The sequence below is a fragment of the Calypte anna genome, chromosome 11, assembly GCF_003957555.1.
Source record: "Calypte anna isolate BGI_N300 chromosome 11, bCalAnn1_v1.p, whole genome shotgun sequence".
NCBI lineage: Eukaryota > Metazoa > Chordata > Aves > Apodiformes > Trochilidae > Calypte > Calypte anna.
Genome location: NC_044257.1, coordinates 19,218,609 through 19,238,109, shown reverse-complemented (window position 1 = coordinate 19,238,109; position 19,501 = coordinate 19,218,609). Strand labels below are relative to the sequence as shown.

The following is a 19,501-nucleotide window of genomic DNA, read 5'->3' as shown; positions in this document are numbered from 1 at the left end:
CCACCACCCAAGGGTGAGAGCCCAGCTGGGGCTGAGCATGGAGCTGGTGGGACACATGGGGGACTGAGGCTGTGCCAGGGCTGAGCCCTCAGCCAGGGGGAGCAGGCAGCCCCCTGCAGCCACACCCCCCTTAGTCCAGTTGATTACTGCATTTATTGCCCATCGCCAGGATGGGGCTGGGGGCTGCTGTGCCAGCAATGCCACCCTGGGAGGACAGAGTGGAAACTGTGCAGGTGCACAGAGGTCTAGGTGGCCCAGCATGGGAAAATTTGGCACCCCAATGCCACCGATGCCACCCTCATGGGGCACAGGGTGGGGACAGGGACACCATGGGGGAGCTGTCACTGGCAGGAGCCATAGCCACTACTGTGCTGGCACAGGGCACTGCTGCAGGCAAGAGGATGTGGGGGGGGCAAGGGGGTCTGGGGGGACACACTGGGAATGGAGTCTGCACCTACCCCAGGGAGGGCAGTGGATCCCAGGGCACAAAGCCACACAGAGGCTGGAGCATCTATAAAAACTCAAATAACTACATCCTTTATTAAAAGTGACACCAGCACCCTCTCACCCCATCTGGAGTGTCACACGGCATTTATTATTCCATACATTAAAAAAAAACCCAAAAATACAGGCGAGGAAGGCGAGGGGGCAGCCGCCAAGGCAGGGGGTGGGTTGGCTGCTGGCAGCCCCAAGGCACAGGCAGCAGTAAGGCGTGGGGCAGAGGGTACAGCAGGGCTGGGGGGGGGGGTCCTAGTCATCTTCCTCCCCCCCCCCGTAGAGGTCTGCCAGCTTCTTGAAGCGGCTGCCCCAGTCGTTGAGGTAGTCATAGTCCTGGTCACGGTCAGAGGTGGAGGAGTTGAGGGAGCTGAGTGAGGTGGCCTCTGAGCCGCTGCCCTCGTAGTCGAACACCAGCAGAGAGTCATAGGGGGGAGCTGTGGGGTCTGTGTCGGCCGCCTTCAGGTTCTGGGGGGAGGAGGAGAGGGGTCAGCAGATGCCTCACCTCAATCTGGGGACACCCCAGGGTGACTGGGTGGGGTGTGAGGCTCACCTCATCAATGAAGGTGCCGATGTCATCGGGGTTGGCGGGGCGGGGCCGGTACTGGGGCGCTGGCAGGAGGGTAGGGGCCACGTCATTGCGGAGCAGCACCTCGGGGCGGGTGTCCAGGCCCCGGTGCAGCTGACGTAGATCATAGTCCTGGAGGGACACACACAGATGACGAAGAGGGTCAAGGGCACACCACCCATGATGACGCCAACCCACCCCCTGGGACACCCACCTGATCCTCCTCCCCACCGCCCTCCTCCCCGTAGTAAAAGATGTTGTCCCGTGTGTCATCTTCGGGCAGCAGCAGCGGCTCCTTCGTCACCTTCCTCCTCCTCACAAAGAGCAGCAGCAGCAGCAGGATGACTGGGGGGGGAGAGCAGCAGCGTCAGCAAAGACAGACCCCCACACACACCACAAAGGGGGTGCAGCCCCACGGCACAGGGACCCCTGACTCACGCAACAAGGCCAAGAGGGCACCCAGGGCAGCAAGGATGAAGGGCAGGCTGGTGGCGGGCTGCTGGCTCTGGGGACAGCTCTGCACCGGCCCCTCACAGGCGCAGACCTGCGCGGTGATGACGGTGAGCTGGGCTTTGCCCGGCTGGTCAAAGAGCCGCAGGTAGACACGGTACAGGTCTGGCTCCAGTGGTGCCACCAGTCGCAGGGTGACGGTGTCATCTGCACAAGACCAGCATGGTGGGTGACCCGGTGCACCAGTAATGCCACCTTGCCTTGCCTTGCCATCCCCTGGCATTACCTTGGTTGCTGACGTCCACAGCCCAGCTGTCCCCAGAGCCCTGGCTGAGCTCGGCACGGTAGGGCCCAGTGTTGGGGGGCAGGTCCCGGTCAGTAATGGTGAGGACCTGGGGCTGGGGGTTGTGGTTGCAGACAGTGATGTCCCGGGGTTCTGCCTCAGGGCCGTGGTCATTGACATCGAGCAGGGTGAGGAGCAGGGTGCCAGTGCCTGTGGCAGGCGGCGAGCCTGCGGGGAGGAGCACTGCTGCAGGGACAGTCCCCAACACCAGGGGACAGGGGTGGGGACCAGCAAGCCCCTGGTACTGCTCCATGCTGGAGCCGGGCTGCAGTTCCTGGTGAGGGCAGCACGTGTCCCTCACATGGGGTGGAGGAACAAGGGCCCCTTTGAGAGCTCTCACCGTCATCCACAGCCAGCAGCACGACACTGTAGGTGCTGTTCTTGACAAAGGGGGACTCACGGTCCAGGTGGTCCCGTGCTGTCACCAGGCCATTCTCAGGGTGCACGGCCAGCCATCCTGCTGGGTCGTGCCCAACCAGGTACCTGAGGGGCAGAGGGGTGCCGATGCCATGGCAGGGCATAGCAAGGACCCCCTCCCAGAAACCAACCAAAGACTCCCTCACTTGATCCTCTGTCCCTGTGCCTTGTCGGGGTCCTGGGCTGTGCAGGAGGTGAGAGTCTGCCCTGGTGGCACATCCTCTGGCACCCGAGCGAGCTGCACTGGTGGGTTGAAGATGGGTGCCTCGTTGACATCCTCCACATTGACTGTGACCATGGCAGTAGCTGTTGGTAGCTTCACTGCAAAGGGGGCTTCATTGGCCACAGCAACATGGAGCGCAAACTGTTTCTTGGCTTCGTAGTCCAGACCCTGAGAGAGGGAAGAAGATGGGCAGCACCCCATGGAGGTCAGGAAGGGGCACAGGAGGGGCACACACATACCTTGGCTGTGCGGAGCACACCCTCATTGCTGGCAGGGTCGGTGGTGATGGTGAAGGCACCTCCCTCGTTGCCACGCAAGATGGAGTAGATGGCTCGCCATGCCGGAGTGCTTGGCTCGTCCAGGTCAGTGGCAACCAGCCTGGCCACCTCCCGCCCGGCTTCATTCTCTGGCACAGCTGCCTCATACTGTGATCAGGGACAGAGTCAGTGCTGCAGCACTGGGGGAGGGGGGAATCCCACTGGGGAGACCCACATTACCGTTTTGGGGTCAAACTCAGGGGCATTGTCATTGATATCTGCGATCTCGATCACCGCCAGCGCCGTTGTGGTCAGCCCCTCGCCGTCCAGGTCAGCCGCCTGCACCGTCAGCGTGTATTCCCGCACGCGCTGCAGCAGACAGATGGACAGACAAACAGACACCACATCACCCCCTGCTTGGGGCTGGGATCATCCCCCCTGGCAGTGCCACTGAGCCCACCTCCCGGTCCAGGCCGCTGGCAATGACGCTGAGGGCGCCATTGGCCTTGTTGATGGTGAACATGTGGGGATGAGGCTCCCGCGGCTCCTGGCTGAGGATGGAATAGGCAATGACACCATTGTAGGTTTCCACTGCATCATCCGCGTCGGTGGCGGTCACCTGCATCACGGAGGTGCCTAGGGACAGGGATGTCCCAGTGAGCAGGGTGGTGAGACAGGGAACCTGTGTACCCCATGGGGATGGTCCCAGGGCTCTTCCCAAGGGACGTGGCAAGTGGCATGGGGTCCTACCTGGCAAAGCACCCTCGGGCACAGAGCCCCTGAACACCTCCTGTGTGAACTGGGGCTTGTTGTCGTTCTGGTCTGTCACGGTGACGATGATCTCCATGGGCTCCTCCACCGGTTTGCCATTCTCTGACACGGCGTGGGAGAAGAGCTGCCAGGCAGCTCAGTGAGCAGTGAGGGGGGACATGGCATGGTGAGACACCCCCCAGCACCCCCTGTCAGGGACCTACATGGTACTTGTCGATACGCTCCCGATCCAGCGGCTGCGTCACCTTCATCCAGCCTGACTCCTTCTCGATGGTGAAGACCCCCTCAGGGGGGGCATCTGCCCCCTGCCCTGTGATGCTGTAGAAGATCTTGGTATCTCTGTCCCGGTTGGATTTGATCTGGAAAGAGACACAGGGAAGGCAGAGCACTCAGCATCCCTCCACCCTCCCCAGGTAGCATCACACCCTTCCCTGATGCTGGGGGTTGGACCCCTCTCATGCCCCCACCCTCCCAGACCACCGCCACCCCATACCTGAACCAGCTTTTTAGGGAAGGGGCCCCTCTCATTTTCAGGAACCTTGATGGGGGGGATCACCCAGTCCCTCTTCCTCCTCCTGAGAGCAGCGCCAGCCCTGGGGGCTTCAGGGGGCTCCTGCAGGATAAGGGGGAGGTGTAAGGACAAAACCCACGGGAAACTCAGGGGACAAGGGAGGGCAGCCGGGCAGCATTACCTGGGAGGAGCGCCTGCTCCACACGGGACCAGGGGCAGGGCCTGGCCTCCCGGTGGCATCCCGAGGAGGGGCGACATCCCAGGGGGGAGCAGGCAGTCTCCTGCCCGCCCCCGGCAGCCGCTGGAAACCCACGTCCTCCCGACCCCCGACGTCGGGCTCCCTGGTCCTGCACAACCTTGCACGAGCCTCTCCGGAGCTTGCTGAGAGAGCGGGGGGTGTCTGAGTGTCAGGGCGGGAAGGGGGCCCACCTTCTCCCGAGACCCCCCTCAGCTTCCTGAGGCAACTCCTGCGGGGGGTGGGGGGGATGCGGGAGCGGCACGGCAGGTTTCGGCTTTGTTTTGTAGATGACGGGAAATTCCTGGGCAGGCAGAGCCCTGCCCAAGCCCCCACCCGCTGTGTCACCCCCCCGGGGCTCCCAGCCCCCCATGGCTAACACACGGGGCACAGCATGGCCGCTCCCACTCCCCCCCCTCCCCCCAGACAGTACCACGCTGTATCCCCCGCGCTGGACACGGCCCAGGGCTCTGCACCCCCGGCCGGGCACAGGATTAGGGGATTAGAGGAGCTCAGCCAGCTACGGCGGCAGCGAGAGGCTGCGGGGATGTGGGGGGGTGGGGAGAGGGGCTGTAGGGCTGCAGGGGACCAGGGGGATCTAGGGAGGGCGTCTGGGGGGCCCGAAGAAGCTGTGTAGGTCAGAGAGGCGGGAGGGTGTGTGGAGAGCGGGGCTGGGGACTGCTGGAGCGGGGGCGATGGGAAGTGGGGCAAGGAGGGCTGTGACCCCAGGCGGGGTGGGCAGCGAGCCCCGGGGTGACGGCGGGACCCCTCGCCCTCCACCGATTTGTGCCTGGAGGGGAGCGCCGATAGCCCCTCCTAACCGCGATAAGGCACATCGGGGGGCTGGAAGGGTACAGCCTCCCCGGTAAGGGGAAATGAGGGGCATGAGGAGACAGAGGGAGCCCCCAGCCCCGCTCTTCAGCCCCCCTGGGGTCTCTCGGGCCCATCCCCGGAGCTCCGCGCCCGCTGGAGACAGGCGGGGCCGGTGCCAGCCCATGTGCTGCCGCCCACCGAGGGGGTCGGCAACGGTATGGCCGGACCCCAGCCCCTGCCCGTGGTGAGGGTCCGTCAGGACCAGGCCCAGCTCCCGACTGCAGCCGTCGGTGGGTTCGACCACGGGATGTAGCAGCGGCGGGTCGGGGCCAGGCACGGCCCGAGCACTTACCGCCACCGGCAGCTTTTAGTGCCCGCGGCCATTAGGCGAGCGCCGGCTCTGGCCGCAGCTCCCCCGGGACGTACCCGAGCCAACGGGGCACCGGGCCCAGGCAGCACCGGGCCCCTGCCTGCCCTCCGCAGCCCGCGGCGCCATGTCCTGCCCGCCGCCCGGGAAGGGTGGCCCCGGGGCACTCAGCCCCATTGCCGCCCACCCTGGGGACCCAGCCCTGCCCCGCGGCCCCCGGCGGGCGCCCCACGGCTGGGCCAGAGGCATCAGCACTGGCATCTGCGCCCACCAGCCCCGAGGGGGCAGACGGGTAGGCTGGGCACTGCCCGCCCCACGGCTCAGCCCCACGACGCATCCCCGCCACCGCCAGCCTCACAGCCCATGGGGCACAATCCTATAACCCAGGAGCCCAACCAGTCCAACAGCCCGGCCCCACAGCCAGGGAAGGGCTCACCCCGTGGCCCAGCCCCACACCCCGGGGACCCCGGCCAGACCCACACTCTGGGCAGAGCCGAAAGGCAACGACCCCACGGCCCAGCCCCAAGAGGGGGGACCCAGACCAGAGCCGAGAACGGCAACGAGTTGGGGCCCCGCCGCCCCCAGCCCAGCCCGCACGCGGGGGCCCGGCCTGGCCCGCCCACTGGAGCCCTAGTCCCGATCCCGGGCCCATTAAGGCCGGTCCCCCCGGCCGCGCATCCCGAGGAGATCCCGGGTGGAGCCGCGCCCCGACGGCGCCGGTTACCTGGTTCTGGGAGCGGCCCGCGGCGCAGACCCGGGGGGACGCACGGCCGGGCCGGGGGGGCGGCGAGCGCGGCGGCCGCCGGCAGGAGCGGGAAGAGAAGGGTGAAGATGATGAAGAACGGGCAGAGCCCGGAGCCCGGCCCCTGCATGGCCCGTTCGCTGCCGCTGCCGCTGCCGCCGCCGCCGCCGCTCCGGTCACCGCCCGCCCCACCCCGGCCCGCCCGCCGCTACGCGCCGCTCCAGGTGAAGGCGGCGGCCGCGCAGGTACCGCCCCACTCCGCCCTGGAGAGCGGCCCCGGTCCACCCCCAGGCTCCCCCTAGTCTCTACCGGTACCGCCCCGGCACCCCTCGGCACTTCCCCGGGCAGCCCCTGGTCCCCCGCTATTCCCTCTACGGCACCACCCAACCCCCCGGGACTCCCCTGTTTCCCCCGTCCTGCCCAGCACCCCCTGTCCCCCCCCGATCCCACTCGCCACACTCCGGTCCCCTTGCGGTACCCCCGAGCACCCCTGGTTCCTCCGTTCGGTCCCCCCGGTGCTTCCTCCCCCTCGCCGCTCTTCCCCCGCCCCCTCCGGTATCTCTGCGCAGTCCGTGGGCACAGTCCGGGCATCCCGGTACCTCCGGGCGCCTTCCCCGTACCGCCGAGTGTCCCTGTATGGGCCTCCGGTAACCCCGCGGCTCTCCTGGTGCCGAAAGAGTGCTGAGCCCCTCCCGGGGCTGGGATGCAGCTCTTCGGGACCCCCGGGAATCCCCATCCCGCGACCAGGGACAAGGCTGCAGCTCCCGCAGTCGCCCGGGGACCCGCACAGCTTGGGAGCCCTGCACCCCCAGACCCACTCCCCCTGCTGGGGGTGTGCCATTGGGCCCTGGGTGCAGCAGTGCCCCCTCCCCAGCATCCGGGGTGGGGGGCGGGGGGACGACGCAGCACTTGGGGGAAGCTACATCTTCATGGGGAGTCCTTGGTACCCTAGTACTGTGTCCCCCCATGAGAGGCTGCTGGGTGGGCTCCTGGACAGCCTACAGTTCCCAGTTCTCCACCCTTGGGTGAATGGGATGTCCTGAGCAGAGCGGGACCCCAGGGTGGGGCCATGTGCGTGCCTCAGCTGTGCTGGGGAGTGTACTGTGGCCCCCAGGAGACAGTGCCCTAGGGGACTCCGGGGGTCCTGGGCTGTGTGTTCCCCCCTAGAGTGCTCCAGCATCTCAGGGCTGCCCCCTCCCTGCCACAGAATCTTCCTGGGCACCCTGTGAGGCCTCCACCTGCATCTGTCCCGCCCATGGGCTGGCATTGGCTTCCCTGGAAGGACAGAGCCAAGGTCACAGCCACCACAGGGAAGGTCCCCAGCTGGCACCCAGAGGCACAGACAGACGGACGGAGCCATGTCACCCTGCACCTTTGCCCTCCTCTTCCTCCTCCTTGTGCCGGTAGGACCATCCTGATGGGGCTGGGGGATGCTGAATACCCATGGGGGGAGGAGAGGGGAACAGCTCTGCCCAGTGGTCTGCCCCTCCTGGCAGTCCCCCAGCCCCATTCCCTGTCCAACAGGACACAGTGACTGTTCCTGAGCATGGCCATGGCCTCCGACGTCAGAAGAGGGACTGGGTCATCCCTCCCATCAGCTGCCCCGAGAATGAACGGGGTCCCTTCCCCAAGAAGCTGGTACAGGTATGGCCCCAAGGGAATGGGGTGCAGGGACCAGGGATCCCCGGAGCACTATGACCCCCCTGACCCATCTTTGTCGCCCCGGCAGATCAAGTCCAACAAGGACAAGGACACCACGGTTTTCTACAGCATCACAGGGCAAGGGGCAGACACTCCCCCCGTGGGTGTCTTCACCATCGAGCGGGAGACGGGCTGGCTGGAGGTGACAAAGCCGCTGGACCGTGAGGAGAAAGATAAATACATTGTGAGTGGGGGGCTGGGAAGGGGAGAGGATGGTCCCTGTGGCCACGTGGGGGCTGACGGTGCCCCCGCAGCTCTTCTCCCACGCCGTGTCAGCCAACGGGCAGTCCGTGGAGGACCCCATGGAGATCATCATCACTGTGACAGACCAGAATGACAACCGTCCCGTCTTCACCAAGCGAGTCTTTGTTGGCTACATTGAGGAGAATGCCAAACCAGGTGGGTGGGGGAGAAGCCCCATAGCTGGGGCCACACAGAGCCCCAAGTTAGAGCTGTGCCAGGATGTCCGGTGGGGTCTATCCCACCGGTGATGTCTCCCCTGCATGTCCCCACGCCCAGGCACATCCGTGATGACCGTGAATGCCACGGACGCAGACGATGCGATCAACGTGAACAACGGCATCATTGGTTACTCCATCCTGAGTGAGGAGCCCAGGAGTGCCCAGCGGATGTTCACCATCAACCCCGAGCAGGGCATTATCAGCATCATTGGCACGGGGCTGGACCAGGAGGTGGGTGCCAGCCCCTTGGGAGGCAGCAAGGACCTCAGTGAGCGTCAGCCAGCTGCCAGTGCCAGGGCTGGAGGAGGATGGAAGAGCCAGCAGGCGATGTCCCCAAAGGGGGACGCACCTGTGCTGGTTCCTGCCCTGACCTTGGTGATTTGGGCTTGCAGACCACTCCCAACTACACGCTGATCATCCAGGCTGCAGACCAGGAGGGCACTGGCCTGACCAACACCGCCACAGCCATCGTGGAAGTCACAGATGCCAATGACAACCCTCCCATCTTTGACCCCACCATGGTACCCAGACTGCTGCCGGGAGCCGCTGCCCTCCCCAGACGTGATGGCAGAAACCGTGTCCCAGGGTGCTGGGCCCACCCAAGTGACCATCCCTGTTCCCTCTCTTGCAGTACGAGGGGACAGTGAAGGAGAATGAGGTGGGGGCATTGGTGACACGGCTGTACGTGACAGACCAGGACATGCCGGGCTCCCCGGACTGGCAAGCCGTCTACCGCATCAGAAGCGGGGACCCCGACGGCGCCTTCAGCATCTCCACTGACCCCAAAACCAATGACGGCATCTTGAAAACAGCCAAGGTGGGTCCTGCCACCACGCAGCCACCCTGGATGTCCCCCGGCCAGCCCCGGCACTGCCCCAGCTCTTCTCTCCCACCCCCAGGGCCTGGATTATGAGAGCAAGAGCCGCTACAACCTGGTGGTGGTGGTGGAGAACACCGTCCCCTTTGCCGTGCCCCTGGCGACCTCCTCGGCCAGCGTCCTGGTGGTGGTCACGGATGAAAACGAAGCCCCCATCTTCGTTCCCCCGGTTAAGAGTGTGGAGGCGATGGAGGACCTGCCGGTGGGCCACCAGGTCACCTCCTACACGGCTCAGGACCCCGACAGGGACCAGAGGCAGAAAATCACGTGAGTGGGGGGGTTCAGTAATGGGGGCCGTGCCGAGGTGCCCGAGGGGCTGTGCTGTGCCCACTGTTGACCCCTCCTCACCCAGGTACCACATGGGGCAACAACCCTGCGAAGTGGCTGGCCATTGACCCCGAGAACGGCATCGTCACGGTGGCCCAGCCGCTGGACCGGGAGTCGCTGCACGCCATCAACAGCACCTACAAGGCCACCATCCTGGCTGTGGACAATGGTGAGCAGCAGGGCCTTGCCCAGTGGGAAGGGGTTGCTGCTACCCCCCGTGTCCCAGCAGAGCTCCTGGGGCCGGGGCCAGGACCCCTCCCTGGGCATCCTGCTGACCCCCAGCCCCTCAGGGCTTGTGCCTGCCACCAGCACGGGGACGCTGCTCCTCCAGCTCCTGGACGTGAATGACAACGCGCCCACGGTGGAGCCCCGGTCCTTCGATATCTGCAACCGGGAGCCCGAAGAGCAGATTCTGACCATCATTGACAAGGACCTGCTCCCCAATACCTACCCCTTCCAGGTAGAGCTGATATTCAGCTCCATCAGTAACTGGTCCAGCAAGGTGATCAAACAAGGTAGGTGCCACCTGGCCTGGTGTGGCCAACCTTTGGCGTGGGGTGGTGGGGGACACTGAGTGAGGGCCCAATCCCACCCCTCAGCTCTCTGCACTCCCCCGACCGCAGCCAGGGCCGGGCACTGTGCTGGGGAACCTCCAGGTGCAAAGCCCCACTGTGGTGCTGAAGGTATCCCCAGCCTGGGGGGTGGGGACCCATCTATGAGCCCAAACCCTTCTCTCTGCTGCACAAGACCAGCTGGTGCTGAGGCTGATGAAGCGGCTGGAGCCAGGGGAGTACAGCATCTGCCTGAAGCTGACGGACGCACAGGGCAAAACTCAGACAGTGACGGTCAAAGCCCAAGTGTTCGACTGCAAAGGGGATGTCAACGAGAAACCTGTGTTTTACCCAGGTGGTTTTTCCACAGCAGTGTTCGGGAAGGGGCTGTGCCAGGTGAGACCGGTGCCAGCGGGCAGGAGCAGTGCTGAGGTGGCAGTGGAGGGTATGGGACAGATGTCACCAGTAACCACCTGTTCTCAGGCACCCCGGTGCTGCGGGTGCTGGCCAGGGTCAGCTCAGTGAACTCCAGCAAGCGGGAGGTGGTCTACTCCATCCTGCACCAGACACCACGCCGGCCCCAGGCCCACATGTTTGCCATCGACAGCAGCACTGGGGTGATCTCTGTGGCTGCGGCGGGGCTGGCGGCACAGGTGAGCCCCAGCCTGGCCCCCAGCCCCGCTCTTGCTGCCCCTGGTTCAGGCCTGACACAGCCTCTCACTGCAGGTGGTCCCCAAATACACGCTGAAGGTCCAGGCAGCCTATGCGGGAGGCTTTGGGCTGCCGACCACTGCCACCGCCACCATCAAAGTGCAGGTGAGGCCTCGAGTCTGCCCCGTGCCCTGTGGCAGGCGGACGGGCAGGGTTTGGCTGCGGTGATGCCACTGCCAACTCCTGCCACCTCACGTGCGCGGCCGTGGCAGCGCCGAGGCGCTCTGGGCGTTTTCCATGTGGGAGGTGAGGCTGGGACGGCAGCTCCTCCTGGCCTGGTGCCCCGGCTTCTTGCCGGGCTCTGGTCCACCAGCCCCGGGGCTGTGGTGATGCTGGAGCGTGGGTGCCAGCAGGGCTCCCAGGTGCACCTCCCAGGGGGAAGCCACCTGCACCGGCTCGGCCCAGCTGGGGAGGAGCGCCCGGTCCTTCCACAGCCCCGTGCAGCAGTGTCCAGCCTCAGCAGCTCTGTGGGGAGAGGTTACGGGGCCAGGAAGGGTGGTAGGGGATGGCATTTTGTGCAGTGGCACTGCCTGTGGACCCCTGGCCGAGCAGGACGGCAGAGAGCCAGGTAAGCAGCTGAGGGCCCTTGGCCACTATTGGGCCTCTCTGGCGTTGCCGAGTCAGCTGAGGCTGGGAGATGGCGCTGGGATGTAGCCAGAGCTGGTCCTGCTCCAATCTCCCGTCTGGCAGCAGCCGCAGCTCTGCGGGGATGCAGCCCTGGCGTGTCCCCACCCCACCCGGCACAAGCAGGGGGGTCCCAGAGGGGAAGGGTCCCAGCTGCCCCAGCAGCACTGCCCCTGAGCTGATGCTGGCAGCCTGCCCCGAGCAGCATGCGTGTCTGCCCACACGTGACACCGTGGGCAGGAAAGACAACAGGGAAAAAGGGGCTGCCGGGACAGGGCTGTGTTGGGCCCAGGTCAGCCATTGCCACCGGGCCAGGCGGTGAGTGGGGGACCCAGCCCCTCCGTCCCACCAGAACTCTGTCAGTGCTGCCCGGGGTGTGCCAGGAAGGCTGAGCTCCACTGCGGGCTGAGCCCCGGCCCCGTGGCCCCTGGGCCTGGGGGAGCTGAGCCCCACAGCACAGGAAGGATGTGGGCACCCACGTCCTGGGGGCGCCGAGGGGCCGGGCTGCGGCACTGCTGGCTATGGCACAGCCAAAGGAGGGGTGGATGGCAGTGCTGGGATGTGTCCCAGCCCTGCACCCCTGCCCCAGGCCAATATGAACGAGCCAGGGAAGGGCTCCCTGACCACACACGTGCTGAACACGGCCACGGGGCTGCCGGCGGCCGGCCTGGCCATCCAGCTGGTGCGGCTGGAGGAGACGGAGCAGCGCTGGACGGAGCTGGTGCAGAGGTAGGAGAGCCTGCAGCAGCTGGACAGGCAGAGGACGTTGCTTCCTGTGTCCCCCAGCCTTAGCCCTGGGGACAGCCACCACCTGAGGGCTCACCCCCTCTGCTGGCAGGCGGACAGATGACAATGGGCGTTGCGGACCCTTCCTGTTCCCGGGACAAGCCGAGCCCGGCACCTACAAGCTGCGCTTTGAGACTGCAGCGTACTGGCAGGGCCAAGGCCAGGCCAGCTTCTACCCCTTCGTGGAGGTATGGGGGGAACGGATGTCACGGGGGGCAGGAGTAGCACCCCCAGAACCTGTCTCAGTGCCTTGTGCTCTCCCCCAGGTCGTCTTCACCATCACTGACCCAGCCCAGAAGCTGCACCTCCCACTGCTGATCAGCCCCTTCTCCTACACCACATACCGGGGCAGTTAGGGGACAGGCATGTCCTCCTTCCACATCACCAGGGGCAAAATATGCTACCAACACTATTAAAGGCTTCAAAACAGCACCATTCGTCTCTAAAAATCACCTTTCTGAGGGGCTGCTCTGGAGGAAACCCCACCTGGGGGAGGGAGGAGAGGGAGGATCTTGGGGATCCTGCCAGAGGCTCACTGCGATCTGCTGGATGGTGCAGAGCCCCAAGAGGGGCACAATCAGTGTGTCCCCAAGTGCTACCTGCCATCAGATGGGCACCGCAACGAGCCCGGCAGGACCCTGCCCCAGCGTGCGCCCCGGCACAGGGATGGCCAGGGGCTTGAAGCCCAGGTTGTCCAGGGGGATGCCGAAGGCTGTCAGCTTTGCCTCCATGGTCTGCAGCAGGTCGTTGTGGGCCTGCAAGAGAAGCACCCCATGGTTGGCCCAAAACTCAGCTCTGACCCCTCCACTCCTGGTCATGGTCTCCCTGCACCTCTCTTGATGGTGGGGGAACCCAACATGGGGGAAACGAGAACCAGCAGACTGGACTGGGTCCTCCAGCTCAGCTGGGTGCTGCAAGGTCCCTTCCATCTGCTCCAGGCACGACCTGGAGAAGAAGGTCCTGTTTCCACCCCCCAAAACTGCAGCCTCCCCCAGCAGCCCCAAAGCCCTGAGCTCAGGGTCCAGGGCAGCCCTGGCCCCCTGCCTCACCTTGCAGACTCGGGCCAGCTCCTGCTGAAGGTCCTCAATGGTGGTGTTCTTGGAATCAAGCACATCCTGCAAAAAAAGGGGGATGGGGCATTGGGCAGCGGGCCACCATGCCCAGGGACAGGGTGGCTGTGTGCCGCAGGCGGGAGCGGCGTGGCAGAGAGCACGGAGGAGCTGCCACCAGGGCCTGGCAGGCAGCCACCACCCTTGTCCCCTGAGAGCCAGCACTGCCAGGGACAGCCAGCCCCGGGCAGAGGGACAGGGACCTCCTGGATGGACAACACAACTGCCAGCCCTACTCCAAGGGGGATATGATGGCAGCACCTGCCCTGGCAGCACCGCCCTGCTACTGTGGCACCGGGGCAATGAGAGGGAGAGAAGTTGCCCCAGAAGGTGCTGGAGGCAGCTGAGCAAAGGAATTCCGGGAGCGCAGCAGCTGCGGGAGAGCCGGACGCCGCGATGCCTTCCCAGGAATGTGTTTTCCTTCCTGCTGCTGTGGCACCTGCTTGTAAGTGGCACATCCGCTGCCCCGTCCCACCACCTTGGCTGCTGCTGTGCCCATCCCCAGGCAAGGGGGTGCCCTCGCTGCCACCCACCACAGAGGGCACTGGGAAGGGGACAAGCTGGTGTAGGACAAGCAGGAGGGCACCAGAGCGGTGGAACCCAGGTCCTGGCGCCTCAACCCAACCCGGAGCAAGTGCTGCTTCTCCGGTTACGGCTGCAGGAATGTGGGGCTCCCAGCCTCCGCCCCGGGCTTTCTGCAGAGGTATTTTTAGCATGGAAGACGTCATGGAGCCCCTGGGAACCCGTCCCTGCCCATCCTGGGGAGGGTCACCAGCTCTGCAGGAGCACAGCCTGGCGAGGTTCATCGGCTGTGCCACAACGGGTCGCTGCCGGAACCTTCTGCTCAGCCCAGGGCCCTTCTCCTGGATCCAGTCCCCACCCGAGGGACAGATGGGTGCCAAACCCTGACACCCACACGCTCTGCTCTCGAGGGAAGGCACCACGCGTGGCCCCGGGAGTGCCAGGAACAAGTGACATGGTGGCTCCAGCCCCATGGGAGGGGGACCTGCAGGCTGAGGGGCTGCATTTCACCGCAGAGCAGCCTGTGCCCCCCAGCCTGGCCTCAGCAGAGCCCCCAGCAGCACACGGTACCTTCAACTTGTTGGAGACCAAGGAGAGGGCAACAGGGTCGAGGTTGGAGGCTGCAAGGACCTCATTGAGCTCCACCTCCTTCTTCTCCAGGACTTCAAGGAGCCCTTTCAGCTTGCGCTCCAGGAGCAGGTTCTTGAAGCCTGTTTTCTGCTGCACCTCATGAATGGCTTTGGTGAACTTCTGGTAGAGCTCATCACGCTCTGCCTGCACCTGCTCCCAGAGACAGGACACTGTCACCCCCCTGGTGAGCCCCTGGGCTGGCAGCAAACAGGTTGGGCAGCTCCAACTGTCGCCCACAGCACCTGCAGCCCCCGGGCAAGCCAGGTGCTGGGGTGCAGCTTCTCTCCTTCTACAGCACCGCCTCAGCACCCACTTCCACACCTCCAGACACAGACACCCCAGCAGCAGAGGGGTCTCGCTGCAGCACGGTTTTCACTCTCAGAGAGGGCCCCCTGGCACTTGGGGGTCTCTCCTCCCCTCCCTGCAGCTGGCAGGAGGCCCTGTCCCACAGCTAGTTAATAAGTGTCCTAATTAGGGCACAGTCTCTCCTCTGCAGCCTATTTCTGAGCCTGCTGAACATGTCGCTGCCTTAATGATGGATTGCTAACGAGGCCTCAGATCAATGTTCATATTCCTGGGGATTTCTGCGAATCGCAGGCGAGCTTCTCCTCTGCCTCGACAGATTTATCTGGGTTAGTGGCGGGGGGAACAGGGGGGGGAGAGGCCCAGCCTGGGAGAATGTGACTGATCCCGAGCCACCCTGGGGGGGAGCAGCCCCCCAGGGCAGGGAGCTGTGGCTGGGCTGGTGGCCCGTGATGATCTCTCCCATAGCTCTGCCCCCGGTCCAGGCGGAGGGACCGCTGAAGCGTGTGGGATTGCAGAGCACAAGGCCAGGCCTGTCTGCTGACCGTGGGAGAGGCCAGAGCTGGGAGCAGCTGTGTGGGAAGCAGGAGTTTCCAGCAGGGCTCTGGATCAGAGCTTGGGAAAGCCCCAGGCTGAGCACAGGCTCTGCTGAATACCCATGCCTGGCCCTCGGTGGAGGGTGCAGGGAGGGAAGTAGGATGCCCAGACCCTCTTGCAGCTCTCACCTTCCTGAACCTCTGCTCACCACTTCATGTTCCCACTGGAGATCCTTCAGCTCTTTTTGTGTGACTTTCAGACGGGCTTTTGTGTTCTGGAAGTGGTGAAGGGACAGTTTAAGGAGTACTGGGAGGCATGAGGGGACACGTTCTGGCAAGGGAAGGGAGTGACCAGCAGAGACATGGGAGAGAAAAACCCAGCACCCCTCATCAGCTCCCTCCCCTTGCTGTTATTCTGGTTTCTCGAGTCCCATCCCAGGCCATACAAACACCCAGCTAGCTGAGGGGACTCAAAGGGCTTGGCCCAGCAATCTGGCCATGGTCAGCAGCTCCTCCAGGAACGGGTCGGGGAGACTCAAGGCAGGACAAGCCTGGCCACTCACCATCAGGGCCATCTTGTCCTTGTCATAGTGGGCTAACTTCTTCTGCAGCTCAAACAACTGCTCCTGGCCTGCTGCAGGGGCTCCTTCAGCTGCTTATTCTGGAGCAGCACATCTGTCTTCTCCTTCTCCAGTTGATTCTGCTTCTTCTTCATCTCTGCCACCTGCTCCTGTTCTTGAGAATATGAGCAACAACTCCTGGAGGCTGCCCAGCGCCTCAGAGCTGAACCCACCCTGGACACACCCTCCAGTAGGACACATCCCCTACGCTTTGCCCGTGTACAACCCCCAGGAGAGCAGTGGCACTCAAGCAGCCAAGATCTGGGCAAAATCATGGAATGGTTTGGGTTGGAAAAGCCCTTTAAGATCATCCAGTCCAACCATAAGCCCAGCCCTGCCAAGGCCATCACTAACCCATGTCCTTCACCCTCACAGAACCGGCCTCTGGGAAGGGATGCTGCCAGGTGGGTGGCAGGGACAGGCAGTACCTTCAGCAAGTCAATGAGTGCCAGGTTTTTGAGTGTGATGTCATTGTAGTAGTTCTTCATGTCAGCAAAGGCCTTCTCGTGGTTCCTCAGGAGCTCGTCGATCTGGGTGTTCTTCCTTTCCTCCACCTCATGGATCTCTGTCTTCCTCCGCAGGTCGAGCTCATCCCGCAGCACTTGCAGCTTCTTGGTGTACTTGGCCTCAGTCTCTGGGGGAAGGCAGAGGGGGCTGGGTGACCTCCTAGGGACCCTGCGCATGCCACCACAGCGTGACTTGAGGACAGGATGCTCGTTAGCAGTGTCACTACAGCTGCCACCAGCTCTGGGACCGTGGAGAGGAGAGCCCAGAAATAGCATCCTTGGAAAGAGGGCATGGAAAGGCTCCAAGCCAGCCCAGGAGAGCCTGAAGCCTCCCGTGAGGAGGGGACCAGAGTGAGGACACTGCAAGGGCTCCCCTTAGGCACCCGCCTCACTTTGTCTGCTCAGAGCTGGGGGTCTGGCAGCCCCAGAGCAAGAACTGGGAGGGAAATCAGCCAGAACTGTGTGTGGGGGGAACCAGCCCTCTTTCTCCTAGAGGCTCTGCCCAGGAGCACAGCAGAGCTTGGAGGACCCTTTCCCGACACACTGCTCCCAGGTCCTGACCTCTCACTTGTCTCTCGAAGTTGCTGCACAGCTGGCTGATGTCCTCCTCTTGTTTCTGTTGGGGAGAAGCAATGCGTTAGAGGCAGAGCAAGCTGACCCCGAGTCAGCCACATCCCAAGGGATTCCCTCCTGCTCCTGCCGTGGGCTCCCACTGACTCGCTGGGTCTCAGCCATCAGCTTCACCAGGTTCCTCTGTGGTGGAGGTACCTGGCCAGTGGCTCCAGTCCTGCTGGGGACGTACCAGGCGCATGTTCTTCACCGCCATCTCGTTGGACAGCTCCTGCTCCTTCAGCTCCACTTTCAAGGAGCGCACATCCTTCCGCAGCTCCGTCTCCTGAGCCAAGTGATCCTTCTGGGCCCGCAGCATGGACAGGTTGCCCTCCACCTTCAGCTCTGTCAGGTTCTCCTGGTGTTCCTGTAACAAGTGCTTCACCTTCTGCTTGTAAATCTAAAGAGGAGACACAGATGGGTTGAGGCCTTCGGCAGGAGACACCAAGACACTCCTGGTTCACATCCCACCCAGCTCCTCCTCCTCCTGTTCCCACTTCTCCTTGGGACATCCACGATACCTCCCAAACCTTCCCCTGTCCCACCTTGATCTCCACTTGATGCCGCTCCTCTGCCTCCTCCATCTCCCGGTCCCTGTTCCTCAGCTCAGCTTTCTTCTCCTCCAGCCGCTGCCGCGTCACCTCCAGGAACGTGCGAATCTTCTCACCCTCCTGTTTGAAGTAGTTCCGCTCCTCCCGCTCCCGGTCCAGCTCCTCCCGGAGACGTGCAACGTGCATCTCCAGCTGCAGAGAGCAAGGGAAGAGACAGGGCAGGGCAAGAGGTCACCCAGTCAAACCCAGCACTGCCCAGGCCACCACCACCCCCTGTCCCTCATCCCCACATCTCCAGGGGTTTCTCTGAAACCCCTCCAGAGATGATGGGGACTCCAGCCCTGCCCTGGGCAGCCTGGGCCAGGCCCTGACAACCCTTTGGGGAAATAAATTGTTCCCCAGCTCCAACCTAAACCTCCCCTGGCACAATTTGAGGCCAAAAGTTCCTCTTGTCCCATCCCTTGTTCCTTGGGAGCAGAGCCCGACCCCCCCTGGCCCCAACCTCCTCTCAGGGGGTTGCAGAGAGCCACAAGGTCTCCCCTCAGCATCCTCTGCTCCAGGATCAGCACCCACAGGGCCCTCAGCTGCTCCTGGGCAGATCTGAGCTCCAGACCCTTCCTCAGTTCTGCTGCCCTTCTCTGGATACTCTCCAGCCCCTCAATGTCCTTCTTGTCATGAGGGGCCCAAAACTGAGCCCAGGATTCAAGGCACAGCCGCACTAGTGCCCAGCACAGGGGGACAATCCCATCCTGGTCCTGCTGGTTGCACTGGTGCTGATGCCTTGGCCATCTGGGCACACTCCTGGCACTGAGACAGCAGAAGGGAGAGTGGGATGAAGAGCTGCTCCTTCCAGGAACAGTGAGAGTCCCCCACCAGCCCAGCTTCAGGCAGTGACATGAACCCCGGCTGCTTGTCTCTGTCACCTTCTGCCACCTGTTGTCCCCAGAGCCAGGCGCCAAGCAGGGGTCCTGAGCACTGTTCCAAGGGGGGGCTGGGAGCCGGGGGAATTGCTCACCTGCTCCTTGCTCATCTCCTCTGGGGACACGGCATCTGTCACTGCTGGAGCTTTGCTCCCTTTCCCTTTTTTCTCGGCTTTCTTTTTGGGTCCCTAAGGAAAGAAAGCAAAACAAGTGAGGTGTGATTGGAGCTGGGGTGTGGGGATAAAGCTGTGTCGGGAGAAGCCCCCAGCACTGACCCAGGCCAGGGAGCTTTCATCTCTGCCCTGGTGGTGGTGGCAGGGTGAGAAGAGGGACAGAGGTGCCAGGTTCCCCCGGGAGGAGCCCAGAAGCCTCCGCGAGTCCCTAGAACACCCGTAGTTGCTTCCAGCCGCTGCGGGAGTGCCCTGTACGGTGCCAAGGACCGCCCTGGGCCCCCGCAACTCTCAGGCCTGCCCTCCTGGGAGCAAACCGGGACCCACTGCCTTGCTCCTCCTGTACCCCCCAGCAGTGGGGACTCTCCATGGGCAGGCCCAGAGCCCCTCGGCCGCCCTGGCGCTCCCATCCCCGCGGCGGGCCCAGGCCCGGCCCCACTCTTACCATGGCGGCGGCTGCCGGCGCCTCGGTCTCCAGGCAACGGGCAGGCAAACCTCGCGAGAGTTGGGGGCCCGTTTGGACACGCCCCTAGCAACGCGGGGCGACGCCTTAGCAACGGCGGCGGGGCCTGCTCCGGGACAAGGGGGGCAAACCGGGCCTGAGCCCCAGGAGGTCCCTGGGTCCGACACGCCCCGCACACCCCCGGGCTGGGCGATGCTGCCCGTCCCGTCGCAGCCCGGGAGTCCCCGGGGTCATTCCCGCACCCCCCGGTGTCCCCGGTGTACGCGGGGCGGGAGGGGCCTCTCCCGGTGCCCGCCCCCTCCTTACCACCCCCTCCACCCCCCCCGGCCCCG

General features: G+C 64.2%; 3 protein-coding genes across 3 annotated transcripts; 1 reads left to right on the top strand and 2 right to left on the bottom strand.

The window, feature by feature from the left end:
* Positions 1 to 558: 558 nt before the first annotated feature.
* Positions 559 to 6,347, bottom strand: LOC103526146 (B-cadherin). The gene is made up of 15 exons (XM_030457632.1): positions 6,175 to 6,347; positions 4,217 to 4,416; positions 4,018 to 4,137; positions 3,728 to 3,883; positions 3,504 to 3,648; positions 3,214 to 3,389; positions 2,994 to 3,122; positions 2,736 to 2,921; positions 2,420 to 2,664; positions 2,197 to 2,339; positions 1,800 to 2,024; positions 1,502 to 1,720; positions 1,278 to 1,408; positions 1,049 to 1,195; positions 559 to 963 (listed from the first exon to the last, which is right to left on the bottom strand). The coding sequence occupies exons 1-15, from the start codon at positions 6,320 to 6,322 to the stop codon at positions 751 to 753; spliced, it is 2,583 nt and encodes an 860-aa protein (XP_030313492.1). The 5' UTR covers positions 6,323 to 6,347; the 3' UTR covers positions 559 to 750.
* A 1,052-nt stretch (positions 6,348 to 7,399) lies between these two features.
* Positions 7,400 to 12,378, top strand: LOC115598927 (cadherin-1-like). The gene is given in 15 exon segments (XM_030457635.1): positions 7,400 to 7,595; positions 7,717 to 7,836; positions 7,922 to 8,077; positions 8,148 to 8,292; positions 8,413 to 8,585; positions 8,747 to 8,875; positions 8,986 to 9,171; positions 9,254 to 9,498; positions 9,584 to 9,593; positions 9,595 to 9,727; positions 9,849 to 10,073; positions 10,306 to 10,464; positions 10,836 to 10,925; positions 12,034 to 12,173; positions 12,283 to 12,378. Coding segments are annotated over 15 exon segments (1,968 nt in total). The 5' UTR covers positions 7,400 to 7,550; the 3' UTR covers positions 12,295 to 12,378.
* Positions 12,379 to 12,649: 271 nt separating this feature from the next.
* On the bottom strand, positions 12,650 to 19,346 carry GAS8 (growth arrest specific 8). Its single transcript, XM_030457634.1, is given in 13 exon segments — positions 12,650 to 12,985; positions 13,280 to 13,345; positions 14,432 to 14,641; positions 15,520 to 15,539; positions 15,542 to 15,605; positions 15,894 to 15,958; positions 15,961 to 16,060; positions 16,379 to 16,584; positions 17,018 to 17,072; positions 17,259 to 17,465; positions 17,611 to 17,808; positions 18,632 to 18,724; positions 19,152 to 19,346. Coding segments are annotated over 13 exon segments (1,437 nt in total). The 5' UTR covers positions 19,155 to 19,346; the 3' UTR covers positions 12,650 to 12,835.
* Positions 19,347 to 19,501: the final 155 nt, after the last annotated feature.